This window comes from Ptychodera flava, chromosome 17, assembly GCF_041260155.1.
Source record: "Ptychodera flava strain L36383 chromosome 17, AS_Pfla_20210202, whole genome shotgun sequence".
In the NCBI taxonomy this organism is placed as follows: domain Eukaryota; kingdom Metazoa; phylum Hemichordata; class Enteropneusta; family Ptychoderidae; genus Ptychodera; species Ptychodera flava.
In genome coordinates, this window is record NC_091944.1 from 694,947 (window position 1) to 722,377 (window position 27,431).

At 37.0% G+C, this 27,431-nt stretch overlaps 1 protein-coding gene across 4 annotated transcripts in view; it reads left to right on the top strand.

Annotated features, from left to right (window-relative positions):
• The window catches only part of LOC139115089 (bone morphogenetic protein 1-like), a 31,788-nt gene extending 5,840 nt beyond the window's left edge, over positions 1 to 25,948 (top strand). The window contains exons 1-12 of one of the 4 annotated variants that reach the window (XM_070676978.1): positions 1,543 to 1,813; positions 2,897 to 2,968; positions 4,129 to 4,333; positions 12,602 to 13,389; positions 13,797 to 14,195; positions 14,453 to 14,821; positions 15,671 to 16,066; positions 17,153 to 17,548; positions 18,126 to 18,530; positions 20,480 to 20,890; positions 21,432 to 21,851; positions 24,028 to 25,948. In XM_070676978.1, the coding sequence (XP_070533079.1) occupies positions 13,227 to 13,389; positions 13,797 to 14,195; positions 14,453 to 14,821; positions 15,671 to 16,066; positions 17,153 to 17,548; positions 18,126 to 18,530; positions 20,480 to 20,890; positions 21,432 to 21,851; positions 24,028 to 24,419 (3,351 nt within the window). In that variant the 5' untranslated portion in view covers positions 1,543 to 1,813; positions 2,897 to 2,968; positions 4,129 to 4,333; positions 12,602 to 13,226 and the 3' untranslated portion in view covers positions 24,420 to 25,948. Of the gene's footprint in view, positions 1 to 1,542; positions 1,814 to 2,896; positions 2,969 to 4,128; positions 4,334 to 12,601; positions 13,390 to 13,796; positions 14,196 to 14,452; positions 14,822 to 15,670; positions 16,067 to 17,152; positions 17,549 to 18,125; positions 18,531 to 20,479; positions 20,891 to 21,431; positions 23,221 to 24,027 lie in introns of those variants that run through there. The other 3 variants (XM_070676979.1, XM_070676980.1, XM_070676981.1) reach the window with 3 other exon arrangements.
• The last annotated feature ends 1,483 nt before the right edge of the window (positions 25,949 to 27,431 follow it).

Sequence of the window (27,431 nt, forward strand, 5' to 3'; positions counted from 1 at the left end):
TAGTAATCAAAGATCACATAACGGACAATGACCTCGAAGTTTCTGTTTGTGATCAGAGAGATCTCTTTTACGAAACTTGTCTGAATTTCAAGGTCATTTTGTTCATATTCCCGGGCAGCGATTATCCATAATCTGCTATTATTTTTCCACTCAAATATAAAATTACAATCAAAGGGTAGAAACTAATAGGACACCAACTGTGAAACCCCGACGACAATCGTATTTTCAAGGATTTGTTTTCTCGTTACTAAGTGTCGAGTAGAATGGATTAATGTCCAATTCGACACTAATCCATTCCATTCCACTTTTGTTGAGTGAAATGGATTAGTATCCAGTTGGACAGCAAACGCAGAGTGTGCATACACGTACAGATGTCAGAGTGGTGTCCTTGAACGTGGAGTTTGGCTTCTTTGATCGATCTCTAGTCATGATTCAAACATTCCTGTGATGTCGATTTTAACGACAAGCTGAGAACGTTGCAAGTCCTGGACAGTGAGTGATCTTGCCTGGTCTTCTCCTGACTAACCCTTCACAGTCTAAATGCAAACACACCCTGACCAACCCTTCACAGTCTCAATGCAAACACTCCCTGACAAACCCTTCACAGTCTCAATGCAAACACGCCCTGACTAACCCTTCACCACAGCAGTAAACATTTTCAAAACCATTTGACTATTGGTCAACGAGTAATTAACTTGACAAAACATTATGATCCAAAGATATCATCATATTACACGGATGATCAAGTTCAACAACACTGCGGTAAAAACCCAACTTACTTTCGGTCTGTTTATCAAATTTCTGTAAATCGTGGTTTTTTTCAAAAGTAGGTCAGAACTACTGAAACTTTTCTGAAACAAATATTGTCTTGTCTTAACGAGCAAACACCACCGTTTCGGACTAAAACTTGCTAATCATGACCTGTCCAAAGATTGAACAATTTGAGGAAATTTTGACACAGACAAGGAAAGTATTTTCGTCCGTATTTCTGTATTTACGCGAAAAGGTAAACATTTATGAAAGAGAATAATTTCAGATGCTTCATATTAAATTAAACGTCAGCATTCCAAAGAGGAACCTTTGCGTTTTTTGTCACTTATTGTACAGTATTTTCAAGTGCCATCCAATATGATTGTTGTCAGTTTCAAATATGCCTTCAGAAGTGAAGATGACGATTAGGTTTTCATTTGTCTTCCGCAAAATAAAAAAATGGAAAGTGATTTTCAGATTGGAATTTCCATGGATGTAACTTGCGAGCATGATTACGGGTACAGTTCAACTAAGCATGAAATCGTTCTAATGAAATACACATGATGATATCAACAAAATACACGCACGAGAATTGGATCGGACATGCCATCAGACATAACTATCTACTACATGTCAAAGGTCAACCACTTTATCCTGATCTGTATTCAAGTACACTCTGACAGCAAACACTTTTATTGGCGATCACGTGACTTGACTTGGAGGCGGGACACCTCGCTGAGAATTCTCCCAATCACATCAGGGATGCTATGAAACAAAAACTTTGCGTAGTCTGTAGCCGTCACAATCTTGACGAGTAACTAAAAGTTGTGCTTCACTCCGAGTGTAACACATTATCGGAGGAGTGATCCACAAAACCACAGTAAATTGATGCCACAGATATTTCCACGCTTCGTGTCTGGTATTGCCTCATCTTCTTTCTTCATCGTCACGGTTTGATAATTTCGCTTCTAATCACTGGTTGAGGATTATACTACATGCATCAAAAACGCTCGAGTTTTTTCATTTAGTTTGTGCTAATTGATTTTAACTCGCAGCGATACAGGTAAGAACTTGTCAAAACCGTAACTTTCTTTGTATCCTGTTTCATCTGTATTTGCAATGTTAGTGCAATAACAGGCATGAAAAAACACTTAATCAAAACCTTCTCGTATTGTTGGCCAATCTGCTAAAATTGAATACATTCAGCGTTGATTTAGTCCATTAGTGGATACTTACGCTGTATCGTTGCCATGGATTCGCGCCAAGTGGTAATTCATGATCAGCGATAATGTAGTCCAGATTTGTTTCGATTTCATGCCGGTGTTTATTTTGTAAACTGTATCATCAACGTCTTGCTGTGATGTCCATATTCTTTGTGAAATCAATTTGTACAAACTGTGAAATGAAACCAAATGAAGAATTTGAAACCTGTACACTGGACGCTCAAGTCTACGACATCGGTGTAGGATTGCAATGCTCTCCGCGTCCAAAACGAACAGATAGAGAACTATAGGCATGAGATAAAATTGAGCACTGTCTATAATGCCTGGTAAAATGAAGGGATGTCAGAAATAATTTGGTTTGTGGAAAACAACAAAGATCAGAAATCGACTTAAATAAAACTGCATCGCGACCATGGTTGTTAGCTATACAAAGTTACTTACACTGGGATGGAGACTCATTTAACAAACTCATGTACAGTGACAACATGGATAAATGGTTTCGTCGAAACGTTGGCAGAGTGTCTTGTGAAATCATTGCTAAAACAACTGATTTAACCGAATACGGAGGAGATAATTGACGAACTAGTCAACGTACATAGTTGAAAGACATCATGGTTGAACCAGTCAACGTACATCGTTGAAAGACATCACAAAAGTTGAGATTATAGTTCTCATAAGAGATATAATTTTTCAAACAAATTTAATCAAATTACATTACAGTGAACACAAAACTTAACGACGCGATCGAATGTTACACATTTGATGGTTTGTAATAAACTGCCATCAATAAATAGAGTAATGTTTAACACCGTGAATATTTCTACGAGTTCAAGTTTAACGGTTTTGTAATTCATCTTCGGCAAGACAAAAGTGGCGATCTAAAATTGACTCGTTTTTTGTATCTTTTCATTTTATTATTCCAGGAATATATGGAAATGTCGCAAAAGAAGGAGAAATATTTGGCGAATGGAGACGATAAGTCTACCGAGGCGACGGTAAGTTTCACCTATTTCCGATTTTGGTGTCTTTGTCGTCAGAAAGGGAGTTGTTACAGAAGCTTAAGACTCAAGTTTTTGGAGAAAAATGGCCGCAGAGACGTACTTTCATAGAGCCGCAATTAATAGAAGGAAAATATATGAAATAAATTTTACAGAGGTTGAAACCGTACGTTTTGTTCTCTGTACGTTTGCACAGTATAGGAACTACGTTGCTATAATCCGTAGATGAAACCCATGATGGTTTTTACCAGACACTCAACATCTATCGACGCCTTCCAATTCTGGACACACCCAAGTATACGTTCAATCATTTCATTTGATAGGCAAAAAGGCAGTTATTTGCATATATGTCAATTACAATCAGAAGGATCTATGTTCCTATTTTAACGTTTCCCGATCCGGTCTCCTCAATCAAAGCATTGAACACACCTTATTTTTAGTAGTTTTTATTATAAATCGAAGACAATAAAATAACTCACATTCAGTTGTTATTTTTCTTGAAGTTTAAAATATACAAAGGCTTGATATTGCTAAAACACATGTTTGATAAAACGTGAAGTGTAGGAAAGTATATTTTGGATCGTAAAGATTTAAATGAAAGAAACAGTCTGGGTAAATACCAATGTAATATAGGGGCTGGAGGTGACCTTGTCCTCAGAAGAACTCATAAATACCAAAACCAATTCAGACCTTGAGATCTAAGAATATTCTCCTAGCTTGGAGCCCAGGGTACTTAACTGTTTTTAGCCAAACCTGCCACGTTTTCAAAATGCAATAAAACAGAGGTAATACCAGTCTTGTTGTAACTCAGATGAGTTCTGTATGCTTCGAGAGTGTAAGGTGATAAGTCGAATTGAGTTGCCATAGAAAAATGTTTGACGGACAGGTCAATTCAGTCGATCAGAAAAATTCGATATCTCAAGGCCATTCCTGTCACCAAAACCTATAAGTTATAAAAGTTATATGTTAGAGTTTAAACGGTAGTATTTAGGAAATGTTAAAATGCAATAAAGGATTCGCTGTTGTCGGAATATCAATTCCATATGTTGTCTTTTAATAATTTATGGGGTTATTTGGTCGATTAATCAGCCATATTGTGACGTTAACACTCATTGATTGCCGCTTCCCATGATATCGTGTGTCGTTTACCATCACAGGGCCAAACATTCGACAACCCGGCCTATGTGGATATGACTGGAGCAAAGAATGTGCAGATTAACAATCCGACGTACACCGAAAATCACTATGTCGCCATAGAAACCAGCAAGGGCGTGTCACCTAAGTACAAGGTTGTCATAGTGATTGTTTTGATACTTCTTCTGGCTGCGGCAATTGCTGGCGTCGTCGTCTATTTCCTTGTTGGTGAGTTCATAGTTTTTTGTTTTTTTATTTTTTATTTTTTTGTATTTTTTATGCCCAGAAGCATAGCAATGTTAAAAAAGCATTAAGTTGTCATACGTTAACTGGCAAAGACCTTCACTATGTTTATTCTTAAAATTTTGAGAGTAACTGAGAAAGTGAAATTTCCCCTCACGGCTTCTTTTCGCTATAGTTCAGTTGTGTTTCCATCGCATCATACCGTCTCAAATTTGAAACAAACTATTCTCAAAGGCAGACTCGATGGTCTTACAAATGACTGAGATAATGTTACTTGTTGGACTAAAATGTTTTCAAACGGAAATTGACTCGATACGCGCAATTTAAGTTAACTATAAACTATTTAGACATCGACATAAAGTTCAAAACTATTTTTGAAAAATAAAGTAAACTTGAAGATCTTATATGACATTGGAATCAATATGCATTTACAACCTTGGAGGATGAAGTTGAGACAAATATATATACAAAGACAATAAAAGCTGTCACAGATTTGTGCAAAGATAAACTGAATCTATTCGTATTTCTGGTCCCTCAATACTCTCAAAGACACGAATCAGCTGCAGCAAATTTCGAGACCTTCTCAAATAACTTTTGTTTATACTTCATGGAAATTGATACACTCTTGTGAATGCTTGTGGCTTATATATTTCCGTTACAACTTAAAAGGAAAAAGACAAGACTGGCTCCTCAAAACTTGTGTTTGTCCAACTGTTCAATGCTCCTCAATGTTCTTGACTTGTTATGATAAGTCTTGTCGGGTTCACTATGTCTGGTAACAACATCCTACTGCACTGATCTTGGCCCTTACAGAACTATCATAGATCATACATCCACGCAAAACAGTGCGCATTTGGATAATGAATACACGTTTCACACATGTGCAGACACAAATGCAAATTTATTCTGCATATCAAATTTCTGAAAAAGAATGATTCTGATGACTAATTAGTGATAGGAACCCTCTATATTAAATATTATCAGAACAAGTGATTCTTTGTATGTATTGATATTACCTGTTACAATATTCAATTCACACTTGGTTGCCATAGAAATGACCGACGGAAATTTTCAAATTATCGTAATTGCACCCTACTCGATCGGATAAGAAGTAGAAATCCATCAACGGCGTGAAACATCTTAGAGAAATATTTTGAGACGTGACTACACACACAAAATGACAACAAATCAAAGCAAAGTCAAATCAATGTCCTGTAGAATGACACTTTCCAGTGTTATTTTGAAAACGAATTCTCATATTGCCAGAGTCACATCAATGCAGTGACAACTTTCAGACGTACGCTAGAATATTGTAAGATGCTTCGCAATACACTGTAAAAAGCTCGTCTGTAAGAACGATTTTTGTTTTATTGCATGACTGGAGGAGAGAGGACAACAACAACTCCAGAGATAGAAGGGTTTGGTCGATTGAACTTTGACCTAGCTCTATATTAGCCAATCAATCTTATATTAGAGGTCTTGCCACTATGCAGGACAACGGAGAGAAGAACACGATCAAAAATCGCACAAATTAGGGTATTAAGGGATGTGTCTGCCGTATCCATTCCAGGATTAGTATCAGTTTTCCAGATGGGCGACCACAATGGTCTAAAAATGGAGTAATCTTTAAAATTGTAAATTAGAGCGAGGGAAAAATTCGTTCTGTTTGAACTTGAACATAAATATAATTGTACTTGACGTTCTATTTTTAGCGTAGCATTTTAACGTGGAAGTAGAGAACAAAAGTGATCTTGCAACTTGTGAGATATTAGTTCCTGTTATCACGTGACACTGTGTTGTTCGTACTTGTCAATCACAATTCAAAAATTTGTGAAAAACGTTGTCATGCGGCCACTAAAGTATCGACGTTCATCTCGCGATATCGGCAATTGATTCAAATATCTAAACCTGAACTTTGAGACTCAAACCCTAAACGAGTTCAGAACGATGGCTTTTAGAATTGAATTACGACTGTTAATTGACACTTCGTGGGAGTAAGGCGACATACGCCGCTCATCCAGCCTGGTTCTTACATGTGTCCAAATACTGATTTTTTATTATTAAGGTCAAAGAATGTCGTTGTTTGTAGGTGGCAATTCTTGTTTGAAGTAGTCGGCATTTCGGTCATTGTACAAACAAGAAAACTAAAAGATGAAAAATATTTCATTGCGATGTTTTCAATCAAATTTCGTTCTTGCTTAATAAAATATAGCAAAATGTTAAGCTTACATTAATCTTATACACTGTGCGGTACATCTTTATAAAACTAGTGTGACTTGATCCAATCTAATAATGTACCTGATATCTGTTTTCTGTCCAAGTTGTTCTCTTCTCAAAGGTCACTCTAAAATCAGAAATCCATAAATTGTGAGAAATATCGTAGCTGTGTAAATTCATAAATTGTGTTTAATACCTTTGCAGTGCTAACCAAATTGAGCGTACCGGCCGGTTAGAAAGTGTGTTTGTCAAATCATTAAGTTCACCCGTGAGAGTGTAACACTTTGTGATCACTTCCGAAAAAAACAAGGCCCGACGTCCCAGCGACATAGCTGTACTGACCTCATAGGGCCATCCGTAATTGATACCCTTAGTGCATAACATAAACCAATTGTTTGGTTAGGGATCCGATTTCACCAACGACTATTCCCTGCAAAAACAATCAGCCGGCTCAGAGGTCAAACCACGGGTCAAAGTTCAATTTGATGAATGTCATTCTGTGTCTAGGTTTACTAAATAATGACGACTGGAACGCTGGGTAAATCTGGCATGGTTCTTAATTCCCATGGCTGTGGATACAAGTTTCACTGTTGAAAACCCTCGTCAACTTCAATATACATCATTTGACATCATTAGTAACTTTTTCCACTCAACTGTCTCTGCTGTCTCATCATTAGAAGTCGCCCAAAAACCTTGGCGTCACAGATATGTCTCCTGGCACGACACCGGGAGTGCGTCCCGATATGTCTGTAGCTTATATGTATTGCCACTGCAATGTTCTATACAAAACAGTGGAGACGATATCTTAATTCTATTGCTCAGTCTGCCACAACGATGATTTGTTTCTCATTGGCAGCATTCATGTGTGTGACTAATATTCCGCGTTTGATATGAAATAAAGACAAACAAAAAACAAACAAACAGGGTATATCACACGAACCCGCATACAAAATTTTCCTCGCAAATTCTTTAAAGACCAACAACCCTGCCGGCGTCTAGAATCACTCACCTCTCTGCAGAAGCGTAATCTTATCTGGATGTCAAGACTTCGATTTCCACCTCTGCTTTACAAATGCTAGACTTTAGAGCTCCCACCGCTGTAACTCTTTAATGTGTTTTTCGGCTTGCTACTTATTCTTCTCCTAAATCCAAAAGCACGTCGAAATACTTGGTTTTAAACTTATCAAACATTCAGCATACAGAGTATCTCCTGTAAGTCCAGTATTGTTGTTGACGTCTGAGTTTTGGTCCGGACTGGAATTCATTTGTCAACAATTGGCAATTTTCACAACGCGCAGTGTGTGCATATTTCGAATGCTATTAATTTGCACTTCAACTGACTTTTGGAAACGTAAAAAGAAGATGTATTTATTTTCAGAACAAAAATCATGAAAACGTTATCAAAAGTTCAACAATTGTTTTATTATCAAGATTCGATTTTCTTCATAGAATTATGACAAATACAGGACTTAAATGCATTAAAAAAGAATGTAACAATACAGCATGGTTCTGGTGATAGCACTACATGTGGCGACAACAAATTAAGAAATCACTAGGTTTTGCAAACTTTGCTTAAAAGATCGAAGCCCAAAGAGGTTGAAACGCACTTTCATTGGATTTTTAGTAGTTGCAGGTCAGTTTGACTTATATCCAACTGGGCATGTGTAACTTGAATAACATTTCTTATAAATGATCGAAAGTTAATCTGTATCCATCGTTCTTGTTTTCAGTCCCTAAAGTTTCTAAGAGTACCCTGGTCTTAAATATCATGTCTTTGGTATCCAATAATGACGTCATAGACCGTATTATTGATTCTAAAACTGACTTGTACACTTCAAATACGTTGAATTTTCCATATTTTTCAACGAGCGAAGAGAGCTTGCAATTAATATCAGTGTGAGCAATCAAGCACACCCAGCGGCGGTATACCACGAGATTTTGACAAGTTCATGACAGATATGCACGAACGATAGCGAGTGCATATATGTCGTGAACTGAACAAAATCGAGTGGTATACCGTCGCAGAGTGTGATTTATTGCTATGATATCATATAACAGTATATTGAAATTCTGGCGTGGAACGTCAAAAAAGGGATTTTTGCTCTTGCCGAGAGCTCGCGCTTGCTAACCGTGCTATATCGCCAATATACCACGGTTATTTTCACGTCTCGACCAATTAGATCGCTGTATTTGCGCCGTCAATATACTGGTATGATATAATTATAAATATCTGTATCTGGGACGTTTCCCGTCTGCGTCAGTTACATTGCCGATAACGATCAGTTTATGAATTATGGACACAATTCACTGGAAGAAATATAGCGTCTTCGTGCACAAACAAGGTTTTATATCTACAAAAAACGAAAACAGATCCGCCGATACCAAAGGTGGTGGTTCTATCCTGTTACTTCTGACTATTCATTAAAATATCAGTTTTCATAGAAAAGCCACAACTATAAATCTTCTTAAATTTTTGTCATCGAAGTACTTTGATCTGATTGGTCGGCGGTTGGGATGATCAAAGTGATGTCGGATACTCGAATTTCTTCACTTGGCCATTTATCAAATTTGTTTTTAAAGTGTAAATGTTCATTAGTAGACTCGTCAACCATTTGTCAGAAATGACCATAAAACAAGTTGTTTCATTCATTACCATTCCCCGGGATGACCGCATCCATAGAGTTTGTATTTTTTCTCACGATGGTCGATTTTGCCAGCTTTAAATATTTTCTGAGTGACAACGTCGCCAACAGTTTCATTTTGGTGAGCAGAGTGTGTGGAAGTCGATGTAAAGAGTTTATTTTTCAAAAAATATTTGAAAGAAATGACGATAACTCGAAATAGCCCCTTAGAGAAAAGTGGTAATAATTTCACAATGTTGACAACTTTTAATTTCGAAAGTGTTAGAATTTAGTTTATTTCTTTGTCATGTGAAACAAATAAATGTGAATATTTGTGCAGACTTTTTCAGTGATTTGCATGAATGCCCATTTCCAGATTCTCTCGATTAAACAGATAAAATTTTTTAAAAGGACATGTAAGTCATGAAGGACAATGTACCATTACGCTTTTCAACTCTTGCCATAACTAAAACCATATCTCTGTTTATAAGATGTCAACATTCGATGGTGCGTGAATGACAGATTTCGATTGGTAGCCAGTCCGCCTTGACGCAGCGTGCCAAATGAAGGTTAACTTTCAGTTGAAACCAAATTAACCTAATGTAACCAGGAAGTTACATTGAAAATATTGTCAAAAACTACACCGTCTTTGTACACAATATCATTGTACATTTATCAAAAACCTTGATTGTCAAGATGTATGCTTTCAAAAACCTTTATAATGGTTACATAGTTAGAAATGTCGAATGTCGGAATGAAAATGACTGGTGTTGTATGAGAACAGATAATTTTTCTCCACACCCTTTGATAGAATTACACATTAAGAGATCGCATTCAGCGATCAAACACAAGCGGTTAGACATCAATAATTACGACCCTGTAATCAAACCTTTGTCGAGAATAAAATGATAAATTCAAGCAGAAGATGATTTCATCCGAAAACGGATATGTAATGATCAATTCTTTGCTGCAAACATCATCTCAGGCTGGGTGAACAAACTTGAAATAAACATCCTCACAGTAAAGTCATTAGTTGTGGTTACAACTGCCTCTCCCATTCAATAATCTTTCCGATACTTGAGACGGCATCGAGTGTCATTATGTCTGCGCGACTAACAGAATGAACGCTAACGTCTCCTTTCTCAGATAAATCAAAGCAACGTCTATTGATATATCTACTTTTAGACTTTCATTCACTTCCTGAGTAAACTGATCTACCATGGCGATACAACTTAGGGCAGTGCGTGGCAGTTACAGAACAGCCCAGTTCTGCGACGAATATAGTGTTGTGGTGAATGAGTGTTCATGTGGTGCCATTTCTGATAGCCAATGTCATGTTCATGGGACAATTGATCAACCGTTCTCAATTAAAAGGACACATTTTGTTTGATAGTATGACAAGTAGAACTTTTAAGTTGAGACAAATTTCTAAAATAACCCAAGGTTTGTGACATGATGTCATTTTTTTTCAAAAATCACATCAGCACGCTTTGGAATGTGAAGAGTTGAGTTAACTTTCCAACCGTCACGTGACCACCTACATTCCTCCAAGCCATATGACCACCTGTTCCTCACTATGTGGTCGGTTTTATTTAAACCATAATCAATCGCCTGTCACCACGCATGCGTAAAGCCGCTCAGAGGAGACTCAGCTGTCAATATATATTTTATAACCCGTCCGATGTAATTAAGTTTCAGCAACCTCTCAGTGATAGATTTTTCTACGAATAGTCATAGTGGAATGGAATAACTCTTTGCTTTCCCACGGTTACAATCGGAAATATTATGTGGTCATATAAATCTCTGAGTTGCAAACGTTCACAATTATCAATGGCTGCAAGTCGGGTAGTCGAAATCAACATCTTTTACACTGGAATGATTACAATAGCCACTCAAGCTAAATGCCCCTCACGGCTGTTGGAGCGAAACAAAGTACAGTGTGGAAAATTGTAATGTGACCTGTTCCTGAGTTTGTAATGAGTAAATATCGAGCTTTGTTGAGTAAATCAAATTTATCAGGATACGATAGATCACATGCATATACAAAGGTTAAATCATCAATATTTGTTTGTCTGAACTCGATATCAATTGAATCTTTATGCTGCATCTTTAAAACTCATCTCGTTCATATTCTTTGCAGATCCAACACACATGCTAGATTCAATAAACACATATACTGACCTTTGACCCGGAGACAAGGCGCAATGTTCTCACAACTTGAGTTATAGTGGTCATCTTTTATGCCATGTACTGCCAATACTTGTCATGCTCTAAGATTATGAATCGCCTTTTCAAGATTTATGTGTGCCAGGGATAGCTACTAAGAATGGATCACTTACAATTTCTTTATGAGGACTATTTTGAATTTTGACAAGGCGAACTTAAAAGAGTAAACACGTTTTCCGACGCTTGGATATAAATTTGGATTTAAGACAAATTCAAACAGAACTCTGAGAACTAATCATAAAAAGAACATGGTTAACATTAAGACTTTGTCAATTTTGTAGCTACTTCAACGTTTCTACGACCAAATCGAACCAAACCGTTCCTTTTCAACCAATCAGTCATAATTGAAAACTAACAGTTAAAAATCTTTCCAAGTTCACTTATGTAGTATAAATTCAAGTAATCTTCCGTCTGTATTGGTTTTCCTGTCATTACGATTGATGAACTATACTAAAAGTACGGGAAAATAGTCGCTGTGGTGGATGCAAACTTTGTTGAGTGTTAAATTACCAAGCAGCGTGTGAAAGCGAACTGAGTTGCCCTAAATAAATGCCCTCATTTCAAGTCAACATCGTTAGGAATTTGATGAATCAAAAGACATGACCATCGTTTTCCGGTTACTAAATTAATTCCTTTTGCGACAGCGCATAAATTATACCAAGACAGTGATCATTCCCATCTGTAGTTTATCGTAATCCAATCTATTTTCTACATCTTTTAGATTATGCCAAATGCTAAAAAACAGAGTAAAGAATTTATTTAAGCAACAATTCTATTTCTCAACACGAATCTTGGCGTTTTCAGTGCAGTGTAATTTTTGTGCGAAAACCGTCATACTTGGGTTCAAGTAATATCATACATTTCGTTAAAAATGTTGAGTTGTGTTCTCTGAGCTGAATTTCTCTGATGGTCAAGTGCGAGAGTGACTTTTAATGTGAAAGTAAGTTCCTTTTGCGAGCCAAAATTGTCGCCCTCTTTTCAATGAAAAGATATCACGTGGCAAGAAATCGCGTTCAAATGTTTACACCGACGATAAGTGCCATGCAGTGAACAAGAACATTCAAGAGTTTAACACTGACAAGTTGAGTGGATAATTTAGGATACTTCGAGTAGAACTTGATAATTTGTCTCTGAATAAAAAAACGACTATCTAAGTAAAGAAATTGATACAAAATTCATTGTATTTCAGTCGCAAAAGCACCAACTGCATTGCCTGACAAGAGCACGGGTGAAGAAACGTCACATGGTATGATTCTAGAAAAAGGTAAGATTTCACCGACCAAACTGCCTGGTAAAGATGACAGCAAGGACATACCGACTATTTCATCCGACTTTGCTAATGTTAGCTTGGAAATATTGGAAATCCATGAGAACGTCACAATTCCAGGCCCTGTGGATCTGAATGCCACTGATCTCACTACACATGCCCGAAAACAGCGAAGTCAGAAGACACCAGCATCACAGCACCCAGTCTCCCATTCACTGATCGTCATGGTAACGTGGCATTGGAGCCTACAGCCAAAGATTTGGTTTCAAAAGTTGATGCAGCATTCCCAAGTTCACCGATATACTCTACAACAGAACAGAGAAGAGAAACCGCCATTTCAAGCGATTCTGAAATATCGGAATCTGCAACTAATGTTGCTCGGACTTCTGCCAATGAAGTCCAGCGTCAGTCGACGCGACACCAAGGAAGTACAACTGCAGGTCCTATCGATTCTATCTCGCCTGGTCAAACTTCAGGAAAGCCAAGTGCTGAAGTTGAGCCAGCTGCCTCAAACCTCATTTCAACATCTGACGGAGAAGTTCCCCAAATGTTGCTGACCAGTCTCGTTCCCGATGTAGGTACTGCATTCAAAAGTGAGGTTCCCATGGTGACGACACCATCGGATCTCGCTACAAAGAATGCATCACCTGCTGTTTCTGCAAAATCCCCAGAATCACAGATCACTACTGACATGATGAAGACAGAAACAAGTGAGTTCATTGACAAACTTTTACAAAATAATTGATATATAACTATATACACACTGTATATAAACTACAGGGTCATCAAAATCTTACATGCAGTGACATCGTGAGTATATTGTGTGAAATTTGAAACACGACATGTTAATTCACCTGAAGGTTTTCAATTTTACAAGCTGATATCATAGCTATCATCTTCCCCATACCAAATATTAACAAGCCGAAACACTTCTGTCACATGTACACCAATGTCAGCAATCCTGCAAATGCACTTCTAATAGAATGCAAAGGCGCCACTTTTACACACGTTGACACCCAGTATTGTCATGTCACACATATATTGCACACACATTTTACATTTTTGTTCAGCTTTGAATCGAAATATCAAAAAAGATTTTGTTCTCACGCATGCGCAGGCACTTCACAGCAAGCCGTTGGCAAATTGACCACAGGCATCAGTGCTTCAACATCTGCTATTTGTGGACAAACCCACGTCATCTCACCTGGTGACCACGTGGAGATCAGATCACCAAATTATCCTAGTAACTATGACAACAACTTGGATTGTACCTGGTACATTTCTACACAATCAGGAAACAGAATATATCTCACGTTTGTTATGTTTGATTTGGAAATTGAATACGACACACTGACTCTGTCAGACGTTAACAACCCAATGCTGGTGACTTACAGTGGCACGCAGTCTCCTACAAACTATATCTCACGGGGAACATCCCTGTACATCCGTTTCCATAGTGACGAATCCATTACCTATTCGGGCTTCAGGCTTACAGCTGAGGAGTACAAAGGGCCAGGTAACTCAGAACAAAGAAAACCTAAATGTTTTTCAATAAATTGTATAATCTGTTCAATGGATATTAATCCTACAGTCACCAATAGCAGTCCTCCCAATTACGTCATCCTGACAACAGTATTTTGAATTACACACCTATGTCTACCGTATTGTTTCAATCGCACAATTTACAAATGCATTGGACGTTTGACTTGCAATCACTGACATAAGGACACTATGACAATCGTAACACTGTTTTCCAATGTTTTGAATTGCTAGATCCAGTTCCCGATACCAGAGGGTGTAATATGAGTCACATCTTATCCGTTGGTGAGGAATGGGATGTTGTAACACCTTACTACCCATCCAACTATGGTAATGACTTACGTTGTCAGTGGACGGTGGAGTCGTTGACAGGCAGAGTTGATGTTTATTTCATAGACATGCGCATTGAAGAAAATTATGACGCAATCACCATGGTAGCGGTAGATGCCGGAGGTGATTTTGTACCGGTCATAAACAATTATTCTGGAAATCAGTCACCAGGAAATTTCTCTGTCAATCATGGCAAAGTGATGCTGTTCTTCCTTTCTGATGGTGCATCCACAGAACGAGGATTTTGGGTTCGATTCAAAGCCGAAACTAACGGTAAGATTATTGGTAAACAAAACTGATTAACACATTAATATTAAACACACATTTCCAAAATGATTAGAAGGTAAAACATTCATTGCTTATTTCAGATTCTGCATTCTATACGACAGAAGACGTCGCGTATTGATTGAAGAGATTGTGTGAACACAAACGTACATTTAATATCAACTGGCAAATCTCAATATTTACTGGAAAGATTTTGTCCGCCTAAAGCAATTGAAAATACTCCAAAATACCACACAAACGTTCCAGTCAAACGTTCCGGTCAAAGTGGTCAGCCAAGTTGTTATTCGCATTACGAGTATCTTTTGCGTCATTTATATCTCTGGTGAAAAAATATTTAAAAATATCTCTTTAAAAATTTCCATGTTGTCATATTTCGTTTGCAAAGGTTTTTCTCAGCAGCGAATGGTTGCTATTAAAAGCAGAAGAAATTTTTTCACCTGCAATACGATTTTTATCCGAAATGAAATGATTCGACTCAAAATCCATCTTGTCATAACTCTGTGAAGACTAGAATAATAAATTGAAATGGCCGGATATCCCTTTTGAACACTGTATTAGTGTACCTTTGTTGTGGCGTTTTTTCCTTTTACTGTCTTACAGAGTGTCTTGTTCTATCTCCAAATCTGTGTTGAGATTGTCACCATAGACTGTATGTATATACATGTTTCAACATACACTACGGAAGGAAGGAGGAAATTTAAATTGTTTTCTCAAAAAAATAAAATAATGACAATCATAAACGTAAAGAAACTGTGTACGTTTAAATGATAGTAACTTTACATTCCATCAGTAGTTTGCAAAATAACGATGATTCTAAATATTTGATTTGATATTAAGATGCAGAGCTAATAGACGATACCCCAACGCCCTTAACAACGGATGACTGCAACAAGCAAATCTCGATTCAACGTGGTCAGGTCGTTCAGTTCGAATCGCCGAATTATCCAGATTTATATTCGAGCGATCTTCTTTGTCTCTGGGCCGTGCATACGACAGATGGATCACATATTGTTGTCAGATTCTCAAGTTTTGAAACTGAATCCAACTATGACTTTGTCGACATCGGAATCGGCAATGGAGAAGAAGTGGAACAATCACGGCTCATTCGACATTCTGGCAGTGCGATTCCCGGTGATTTGGTGATACCTTCCTCAAACGCCTGGATAAGATTCTATTCCGACGGATACCAAGAACTTGGCGGTTTCCAAGGAAACATAGAGGCCATACCACCAGGTAAATAATATAAACTCCCAATATCATGACAGTAATGAAAACTGGCCTCCAAGTAATATAGTTACTTAAAAAGACTAATGACGAGTTGATATTTTCATTATCTCTACCATACAGGATTTCAGTCGTATTTTGTTTTTCTCATTAAGTCTGAATGCCAATTGAAGCATGAAAGTTATGCAAGTGTCAATGACCCAGGGTTCAGCAACACAGAGTGTCAAACATATTTTATAAAAGTGCAGATACTCACTGACAATCAAGTTTGGATTGTGACAAGAATTTTATGTCATGAAACAATGATACATTGGTTTGATAAAAACATTTTAATTTGATACAGATAATATTCAGCGACTTGAAACTCTAGCAGTTCTAAATTAATACAATTTGTCATGTTAAAATGATATTAATTACCCTGGATAAACATAGTTGCATGTTTTAGATGATACTTCTCGTGACAATGTTGCATGGACGAATTTCTTCTCCTTTGGCATAAGTTTATCAGTTACGTACACATTTGTCAATCTTTCTCTACGGGTCACTCGTATCGCATCACTCACGGGACTATCCTGTAATGATGGTCGTGTTTTGTGAATAAATCAAACTCGAATTAGTGAGTTACTAGACTATGTTGGCACAAACAAACATTGGTCCTTATAGTACCCGAATGCAATAACGAATGCAGAAACAACAACAACAACAACAACAACAACAACGACAACTTACAAAGACAAATTGCGACAACAACATTATACAAAGTAACTCTATTTCCTTCGATAGCTGTACATACTTTAATGATAAGATAATAGAATAATATTTCCTAATGTTAACTAAAACAACATTTTATTTTAGCCTCCTAACTACATGAAATATTTTTCGTAGTTTCCTCTGAGTCGAAAAATTAAAATACAAGATTGAAAAATACTGAGTATTTACCATCGGATCGGATCAGTGGCTTGAAAACTCCATTGATTCGGAGCAGATCTCTTTCAGAAATAAATTGCCATGTATATATTGTCTTTTGACGTGAATTGTGTATTTATTCAAATTTGATGATAAATTCGTACAACCACATTAATTTTATCTCCACAGTGGCAAATACCACCAGACCTAGTCTAACCACTGTCCAAGAAGAATGCGGCAGTGACCTCTACTTAGCAATTGGTCAAAGCGTCAACATAACATCACCAAACTTTCCAGGGAACTATGATGACTTACTTCGATGCATGTGGGTCTTTACAACGCAGGATGACTGCAAACTTCACATTAGTTTCAAAAGTTTTGACACTGAGGCTCTCTATGACTACGTCGAGATCGGAGAAGGTTCCGGACCAATTTCGGGAACCATCGAAATACGTCACCATGGTAACAACCTTCCAATAGACTACATCTCAGTGACATCGCAATCTTGGGTATCTTTTACCAGTGACATTTCAATGAACTTGGGAGGTTTTCAATATACAGTTACGGCTATAGAATCGATAGAAGGTAGGATATGATGATTATTCTGTCGTAGATTTCAATATTATTTCATTTACATTTTAAATGCATATTTCGGTAGGCCATCAGCAAGCTATCAATGATAAGAGTAAAGTCCGACAGGAGCGACAGTTTTAGTAATTTAAATCATAGCAAAGATTCTTCAGATTTCTTCATTTCACATCAAATCATTTGATGAGATAAATGAAGAGGGTGAGACACTGGCAGCTTGTTTTTGTAAAAATGAATGTTTTATTTTCCCAAGGTCACATGAATAGTCGAGATTAATTTCAAAGTAGTAAATAACGATAAGCATGGTGACAACGTCGACTAAAGCTGAAAGTTCTGTAGAAAACTCATGATACGATAGGCCGTGACATCAGTAACGAATTGAGATCATATTTTGTCAGGTGACCTGACTAGAAAACTTGTTGGGATCGCACTTAGGTTTCCACTGCGGCACGGATTGCAAAATCTTACGTTAGAAGACTTGAATGCTATACACTTATCATGTTAATGGAATGAGATATTTTATATTATTTCAAATTTTGACGAATAATATATATATTTTTTTCGTTACTTGTAGATTCTTCACAATCATCCCTGATCGTCGATGCAACATCGCAACGACAAGAACAAACATCTTCCTGCGTTCAAAGATTCAATTTGTCAGCTGGCGACACGATGACTTTGAAAACTCCAAATTTTCCAAACCAGTACGACAATGCACTGAACTGTCTCTGGACGTTTTTCGTCCCCGATGACGTCATGATCAGTGTTGTCTTCGACAGCTTCCAAACCGAAGCTGTTTATGACTACATGGAGGCTGGACTGGGACCTGGACCAGGAGCAGGAACTACGCTAACCACACAGCATTCTGGGAATGCGTTACCAAGGCCGTTGTCAGGGTCACCTAGTCTATGGATATCATTTTTATCCGATGGATCGATACAAAGTTCAGGATTCGAAGCAACGATATCAGCATTCAAAGGTAACAGCCAAACACTCGTCATATCCTTTTAATATTCCCGTTATCTTAAGGCACCTTTTTTTCTCTGCAAGTCGAGATTTACTAAATGATTGATTATTTCAACACTTATTTTAACTGTTAAAGTAACCGATGTCAAATCACTGCTTTAGCGCTATTCATCCTTGTTCCCAAATCACGTCAAATCCCAACCGTTTCAAACCAGATACATTTGCCATACAGTTTCTGATGTCGCTTTATCTGTGTGTTGAAACCAATGTGATGTATGTAGAAAGGATTGAAAAATTTTGGTAAAATACAGAATGTGACACGAAAACCAAACCTAAACACCACAAAAAAGTGATACAGCAGGTAATTTTTATTAAGACTTGTTGACTAGTCAAGGATCAGTTTCAAAATATCAAACCAATAACCTAAACGTCACCTAACCTAAACTTCTGATAATATTATCAGTCATTGTAACGCATTCATGGAAAACAAAACATAATTGACATCTTCCACGCCACATTTCTTCTCATAAGTTGGCAATCTTTTCTCACGCTTGTTTTTTATCCTCAAAGTTGATGCATTTTTTATATCATTTACACTACTTATGATATGTTTCTACTTGTCTACATATGGTTGACGTCAGCGTCTGTGACCTCTATGACCTCTGTGACCTCTATGACCCTTTCCCAACGACTTCATCACCTTCACTTCCCATGTCGGAGACTTCCAGAGGAACCTATTCGTTTTCAAACGATGTCGGTTTTGTCGAACAGTGTCATGACCTATGACCTCAAGCAATGTTCGCCCCAGCTAAGGGTGGTACAGACGGCAATGAATTATTGTTATTATGCCTTATGGCGAATGAAATAGATATATACGGCCAATTCTGTTAAACTGTGCCCATCCCATGTTTAAATTTGTCAACCCTTAATCGATTTGACCTTATCCCACGGTTATTGTTCGTTTCGCCAAGAAAGGTAAATGTTGTCTCTTTCATCAGCGTTGAAAGATGATCGCCATACAAGTCCACAATGCACCGGGACAAGTCAACCTTACTCAAAAAACGTAACATGGCCATCACTGCAGGTCAATAATTTGAAAGTGACCTGACGTGACCTGATGATGACATCATCGCTTTAAAGGGAAGGGTCGTCTGAACTGCGTGTGTGCGACTTTCTTGTTGACAAACATATTGCATGCACATTATCTAGATGCATCATGTAAACATAGCCGAAACATTATTTTTTACGATGTACATTATGACAAACATGTTTTAACTTTCATCAATCGCCAACGTAGCTAGGATACAGTGTTTACATAGGTTGTATGGTCCCATACGACCTTGAGCGCAGTTACAACGACATTGTCCCTTTCAGAGAATAACAGTGAAAGTACGACAATAGCTCATTCTTAAACAGTGACTTTGAACGATCGACTTTATTCCTGAATACCGGCTACCTGTTAGTGTATTAATCTGTGAGTTCAAATTTTGATGTTAAAAGTGCGTGATATTGATTGGACATACATGTCTTAGTGCAGGCAGTGGTCACACTTTCCTCTAAGTCTGATCCAAGATTATTAGTTTTTCTAACTCTGAACGTTTTTATTTGTTACAAATCTTGTTATTTCTCAAACCTTAGCTATATTTCCCAATTCTACGTTACGATAGTGGGTGCGGTATCAAGACTGTTACCCTGGACAGTAGCCGCCAACACATTTTCCGTCCACCAGTTTTTGGCTATGGTTAGGAATATTGTTCGTGAACGTGCATGGCGGTAATTGTCGATCTGAAAGTTGTAGATCCAGTGATATCGTTTTGTTACATCGATATTTCTGGGGAAAACTCTTGATTCTTTTTATTGTGAACCCTTTCAGAGTGCCGTAAAATTAAGAAGAATAAACCAAAGCCTATTTTTATCTTTTTCACTCGTAACAATATCTTTTCTGTGTTTTCATATTTTCAGTGACAACATCACAAGTATCGCCCGCCGCAGTTTATCCTTCTACAACGCCGACATCCGTTCATTGCACCAGAAATTACAACCTTACTTCAGGCGACGTCGTCTATCTAACATCACCAAACTTCCCTAACAATTACGGTAACGACCTTGATTGTCTATGGAAGTTCGTCGCCACTGATGGCGCCCAACTGCAGGTACATTTTATCAGTTTTTCGACGCAGTATGGACACGACTTTTTAGAAGCTGGAGAAGGCTTCGGAAGGATTTCTGGAACTCCAATTTTAGAGCGAAAGTCGGGACCATGGCTGCCACTGGATTTTATGACTCAAGGAAACACTGCCTGGATTGATTTCCATAGCGACGATTCTGACTCTAATGAAGGATTTGAAATTACCGTTACAGCGGTGAAGCAAGGTAATTATTAGGCTATTCAGAATCTAGTATTTCAATGCAAGATGTTAAGCATTTACCTTAACGTGATTTCAAAAGGAAGATTTCGCCTTGAAGTGTATGTAAATACAAAATAAAATCTGGTTCTAAGCATCAGACCAAGGTTGAAATGAAAACAGGTTGGAATGAAGATTAGACCCCATAATGTTTTGGGCAGTTTAAGATATCGCCTATTGTGTCAACCCTTTGCGAGCTGTAATGTTTCCCACCAATTTTGACCCAACATTTTACCAATTTTATGGATTTTCTGTATTTTTTTGGATAATTTTGACCAAATGAACATCACATGTCATTAACTACAGTTTTTATCAATTTTTTACAAAACTTAGAAAAATAATGACTGGGGTAAATTTTATAAAGGCGACAAAAATTGACTTTGGCGCTCAAAGGGTTAAATAATTTCTGATGTTGATTTTAGAACAGCAATGAACACGACTTGATGTGTTAAACTCGCAGTTCTTTGGTTACAAGATAATAAAATACCACTGCTCCGTTGTTCTTCCAGATATCACCACCACTCCAGCACCACCTCAAGTAACCACTAGCGCTCCAACTACTGCAGCTCTGGGATGTCGGCGAACTTTTCATCTACAGGAGGGTGATACCGCTACCGTGACAACTCCAAATTATCCAAGCCCTTATGACGATTTGCTAGATTGTCTCTGGGTTTTTATCGCATCTGATCAATCCGTTCTTGAGGTCAGCTTCCAAACCTTCTCATCAGAGCTAGGATACGATTATATGGAAGCTGGAGAGGGTTCGGGTCCTACTGACGGTACAACCATCATACATAGGCACTCTGGGGCTCAGCTTCCAGACGATTTCTCAGCGATGTCTTCGTCTGCCTGGATCAGTTTCTATTCTGACGTATCAATGAATGATTCTGGATTTGAAGTCAAGGTTACCGCACTTCAACCTCAGCCAGGTAATCGTCGCTGATAGACAGACTTCAGATGTAACTCCTGTATTGTAATTATTAGTATTCCACTGAAAAGTCAATATACGTCAAAATTTATCGATGAAAATTTAGCATGTAATGGAAAACACACGGCGTGCTTGGCTGACGTTTGAATAAAGTTTAAAACTGACAATGTGAACACATTACTTCCTATATTAGACTGCATGAATTTTACTGTTACAACAAATAACATTAGAATACTGTGTTGCAGGCCTATGTCGATGTATACTCATCCTTTTAATGTAAATAGGTTAACAAACTCTCTAATATTATTCATTTAATCGTGTTTTCAGATGCGAATCTTAAAAATAATGTTAAATTTCACGCCATGATTTTAAATTTATCAACTTTAATATACTAAAGAATTGCCGAGAGGTTTAAAGTATATGTATTTTGATCAAGAATGTTTCATTTTACGGCGAGTATTTAGATTTACAAGCCATTGAAGACATTCGGTTATTTGTCCCTTTGTCAAAGCATTCAACATTTCTATATGCACAAAATGCAGATTATCATATGATTTACGGCATGACATTCGATGACGTCATGCCTTCGATGTCTTCAATAACACACCACCAACATTTGTATTTACTATAAGGTGATGTGCATGGTAAATAGTAGATTTCTTAGCTCCATAACATGTCTAGAATGATATTTGTCAAGATGACTAACAAGTAAAAATTCTTGAAACATACTGCTTTTATTACATGAGATGTTTACGTATTTTTACGTCTTTGACTGTGTCAATCAAGGAATGGAAAAGTTAGTTCAGTCGATGCGCCGCTTACTTGTTAAAGTAGAATTGCTTTTGAATGACATCATGGTTAAATTGAATGACATCATGATTAACATGAATGTACGTCATGATTAACATTGAATGTGCTGTAAAAGAAGCTTATCTAAAGTGACGTGGCATAGCATGAAAATCTATAAAGTGAAAATAAAAACAATAACAAGACTTCATGCTCGTCTTTGCCTTCTTTGTTGAAACTGGATCACGCATGCGCTGTAAAAAGAATACCATAATGAGTAATTTAAACCATGCTCAACGATGTACAGCTAAAGTCCAAGAACGCTTTTATATACAAGATGTCAAAAGATTTGCATGGATGTATTGATCATTTGATGTCTGTAAGAAGAACAATACATGACATTGCGCCTCTTGTTTTTGTGTCAATCGAGTGTAAATGAAATACTTGTTACGTACATGAAGATTTACTGCAGTGATGAGTAAGAAATGAGACGTTTTCGATGATTAAATGGTTGCCTCCGATGAAAATATTGAATTCATATTAATTTCGGGGTGAAACAGTACCATTAGTTCCCTTGTGACAACAACATCTTGAAAAACAAACAAAACTACAAAAATAATTTAGAAAAAAAGATCCGTTTTGTATTCATCCGTTGTAGACATTTGTGATGAGGGTCATGTAGTATGTGCGTTCATGCCTCATCTTTCAAGATTATCTGCGAAATTAGATTATCTGGAAAAGGTGACGTGTCGAGGGGCCATCAACGGCAAGCAGGATCCCTCGTGACTCTACTATATTGTGCGACTGGCCTATGAAGCAACTTCAAAATTTACGCGATACGCTTAATTTTCTCCTTCTCTGGTTGTGGCAACAATACCGTTTACATTCTCATTTTCTGTCCTATGCATGGCCATGAACGATTTCTAACAAAAATTTAAACGCAAAATGATGATTAAGAGAACAGCTTAAGTGATATTGGTCCAGAAGAAACGTAAAAGTGTCTCGTAAAGTGGAAAGTGTTTCTTTGATGACGTAATAAAATCATTGTCGGGCCTGGAAAGCATAAAAGTCAGTACATTATTTTCGTTTTATTACAAAGTTTATGAGGGAAACTTTGAGATCATCACGAACTACGGAACGCTATAACTAAAAGAGGCCGATATAATAATGGTTCAGAACGTTCAGCGGTCAATAAGCACAGAACACGAACTCCCTCGTAACATTGGGAGAACGTGAGTAATATATTCAACATATCGTTAAATTATGCATTTCTCTTCAAGCGTATGATGTAATTTGAAGGCCAGTACAAAATATAAATTATTTGAACGAATCTTTATGATTACAATTATTTTATTTCATTTGGCAAATCGCTTGCTTTGTTTTATTTTCAGATGTGACTACACGTTCTACAAAGCGAACGACCTCAGGAGAACCAGAATGCCTGACAGTTCTCTCAATTCCCGCCGAAAACACCGTGATCGTCGAATCGCCGAATTATCCAAGCCGATATGATAACAATCTCGAGTGTACCTGGATAATATCCACCGTTGAGGGCTACCAACTTAATGTTATATTTAATACCTTCGACACAGAACAGGAATACGATGTTCTTGAGACAGGCGAGGGAATCGAACCAGACAAAAGACGTTTTGACCAATTTTCAGGATCAACACTTCCTGACGGTTTCACAACTTTGTCATCGAGCATGTGGATTGTTTTCCGATCTGACCGTTCTGTAAACAAAAGCGGATTTCATTTGACAGTAACATCTGTTCAGTATTGAGATGACGTAATTACGTCAAAATAAATTCTTTCCACTGCGATACAGAACATTCGCTTCCAAAGCACTGTTGGACATATAGTCTTTGCAATGGTCACGTGATACATCACAAAGTTAGCAAACGCACCAGATGCCATCTGATTTTGTGCGTCTTCAATGACCGTAATTACGATTAAATACACGTGTGTAAAAACAAGCAAATGTGAGAATTTTGCTTGATTTCAGTGCATTAGGGTCAGAAGAGGAACTTAAAAAATATGTCAAAGACGTTTGCACGTGCCAATGAATACAAGAAAGTTAAATTGTTGTGGTCTAAAAATACTGCTTTGCAGATGAAAGTAGTTTCATCGTTTGTTGCATAGCACATTGAGGATAGGAGGTGCTACAGTTCACATTTTAAATGACAGTGTTTCATGAAAATTCACAAGATATTATCATTCTGTCATAACTCATTTTTTCAGATTTTACTTTCTGTAATTTGTGTCTCAGACATGTTTTAAATCCCAAATACATTGAAGAATCTGAAATCCACGCCGTATGGACCAACGAAATATATGTGAAAAAATCAAAAGAGTGACCGGCGGAACTGATATTTGCTTTTGTGAAAGGGATAAACAAATATCGATTCCTAACACTTCTTAACACAACTTAATGTTTTGGAATGTGTGATGAGGTTTAGGGCTATGTAAAACTGGCGCTGTTCTGAGTGTTTGTTTGTTGTAAAAATGTAAAGTTAATAACCAGGCTATATAGAGTTTTTTATTTCAGTTTCATGTGACATTGTTTTTACCACGAGTTCTATACTGGAATGGATCTTTATCAATATCTTATATTGTGTGATGTGAAATGCTTGAAGTCGTAATTTTTTGTCCTACCAATGTAAGGTCCATTAAAAAGACTTTATTTGATTATTTACTTCCATTTTCATAGAGATTCAAGTTCACAAGAGAATTTTCCTCATCCTTTTATGTTTACGAATTGTGTGTTTGAATATTAAACGTGAAAATCACTAATCATGCTCTGTAATAGCAATTAACTAAATGGATTGTAATTTGGAACATCATAAGATGTTGCTGAAACACGCTGTAATAATTTACTGATGTAATTTTGTGTCATATGTCAGATATGTATGAAAGTGTAGTAAGTTGTTTAGTCACGTGACGATGTTGTTCTCATTATAAACTTTACGCCAGAACGAGTCAATATTTTCAGTTACTCGATATTTTATATTTTTGTTCAAACTTTAATTATTGGAAATAGAGAAAGTTTTTAAACAGAAAGAATTATCATGAAGCGGGCTTCTACCGGGTTAGAGTTGTTGAGGGCGTTGTGCATTGGGTAAAATATCAATCATCGAATTATATTTTATTTTCAGTTGTTGTTTCCATGTAGAGCAATTAAATTATTGCGTAATTCTTATTGGAAGAATAATATTAATAACACGGATTTTTTGTTTTTATTTTCTACCAAACACAATGCTTATCACAGAGCTGTATTTCTTTGAATCTGAATAAATATTTTAAGATACGGTTTATGTTGTTGGCAAACTAGTTTGTAAATATAATCTTTATCATTCTGTAAGTAGTCGCGTAAATATAAGAGTCGGTATATCCCTTAGTCCAACCAAATTGACAAGTAACGTTAACCCTCAGCATTTGCTTTGGTAACTTTTCATCAAATGAACACAGTGATATGATAAAAAGCTAAATTATAAGCTGAAAATATAGCGTTTAATAAATGCCAAGTATGTTTTGCAAAAAAGAGTTCTTCTCTCTGTTGTGTCAATTTTATAAAGTTTTATCTTCTATCAGCATCTGACCCATACTTTATTTATGTCTCTCCCGACATTATCTTTTCAATTACCATTATTTTATTCTTTAGTACATGGTATGTCACGGTCAACTTCAGATTTCCCATTGATGTACAATCCTTAATAGAGCATGCGCAAATGACAATCATTTCATTTCTCTTTTATTGTCAATATCTCGACGTCTGGATCTTCATTGTTTAATAAAGAGAATCTTCGATCTATCATTGTTGTAAACCATGGTAATTACCGCTGTTGTAACCACAGTAATTACACTTTCTGCTCTTTCTAAATAGGTTTATTGCTCTCTGTCAAATAGTTGGTGTTCTGCTCATGACCAGACAAATTCGAGATGACTGATTTGCTCTTTAACTTATAACGGGTTAATAACTATTACATAAATATTGAAATATTTTATGTTTTTGCCGAGTCATATTATTTATGACTATTTCACTTGCCCTAAGTCAATTTTTCATTAACTGTAATGTTGATCATTATAAATTAGGTTTGCTCATGAAGTATGTTGGAAAATACTTTAGGCTAATCATTTTTTTACACAAACCGAAAAGGTTGAGCATGTGCAGACCCTACGTTCTGTCTCGTTTTACATGTAGCTTGATTTGTAATTAATTCAATGACCCCTTACCTCTGAAATAGAGTGAGTGGATGATTTCAAAATAGGAATGAACCTAGTGTAGAATCGTTCTTGTCGCAGTGCAGTTTACCTGTGTCTTCTTACTACGACAAAGAATTCACAATTATTACAAAGATAGAATTCATCATGATCGTACACACTTGGTCATCCAATGTCACATACAAGTTATGCGACAAGAAATTGTGTGCACTATAAAAATAAAATCAATGGTTCTTCTGGTGATTGGATGAGAGTTTACTATTTGTTGTCAAGTTTGGATTTCGATAGAGTGTACCTAAATCGGGCCCTGTTGAAAGACACTGTTTGTACAAGAACATTGTCGAAAATGATATTATCTCAATCCTAATTGGGCTTGACTTTGAACCATACACTGTGTTTAATTTACAACAAGGTGTTTGATTTGGTTTTCATGCATTCTCCTTGCAACAACTTTGCATAATCAATAGTCCGTATAGAATCCACGGTTGAAACCGAGGCTGTACAGTAACCAATTAATGCCGATCCATGTTATGATCAAATCCGAAGATACACACCTTGCACCAATTGATCGTCT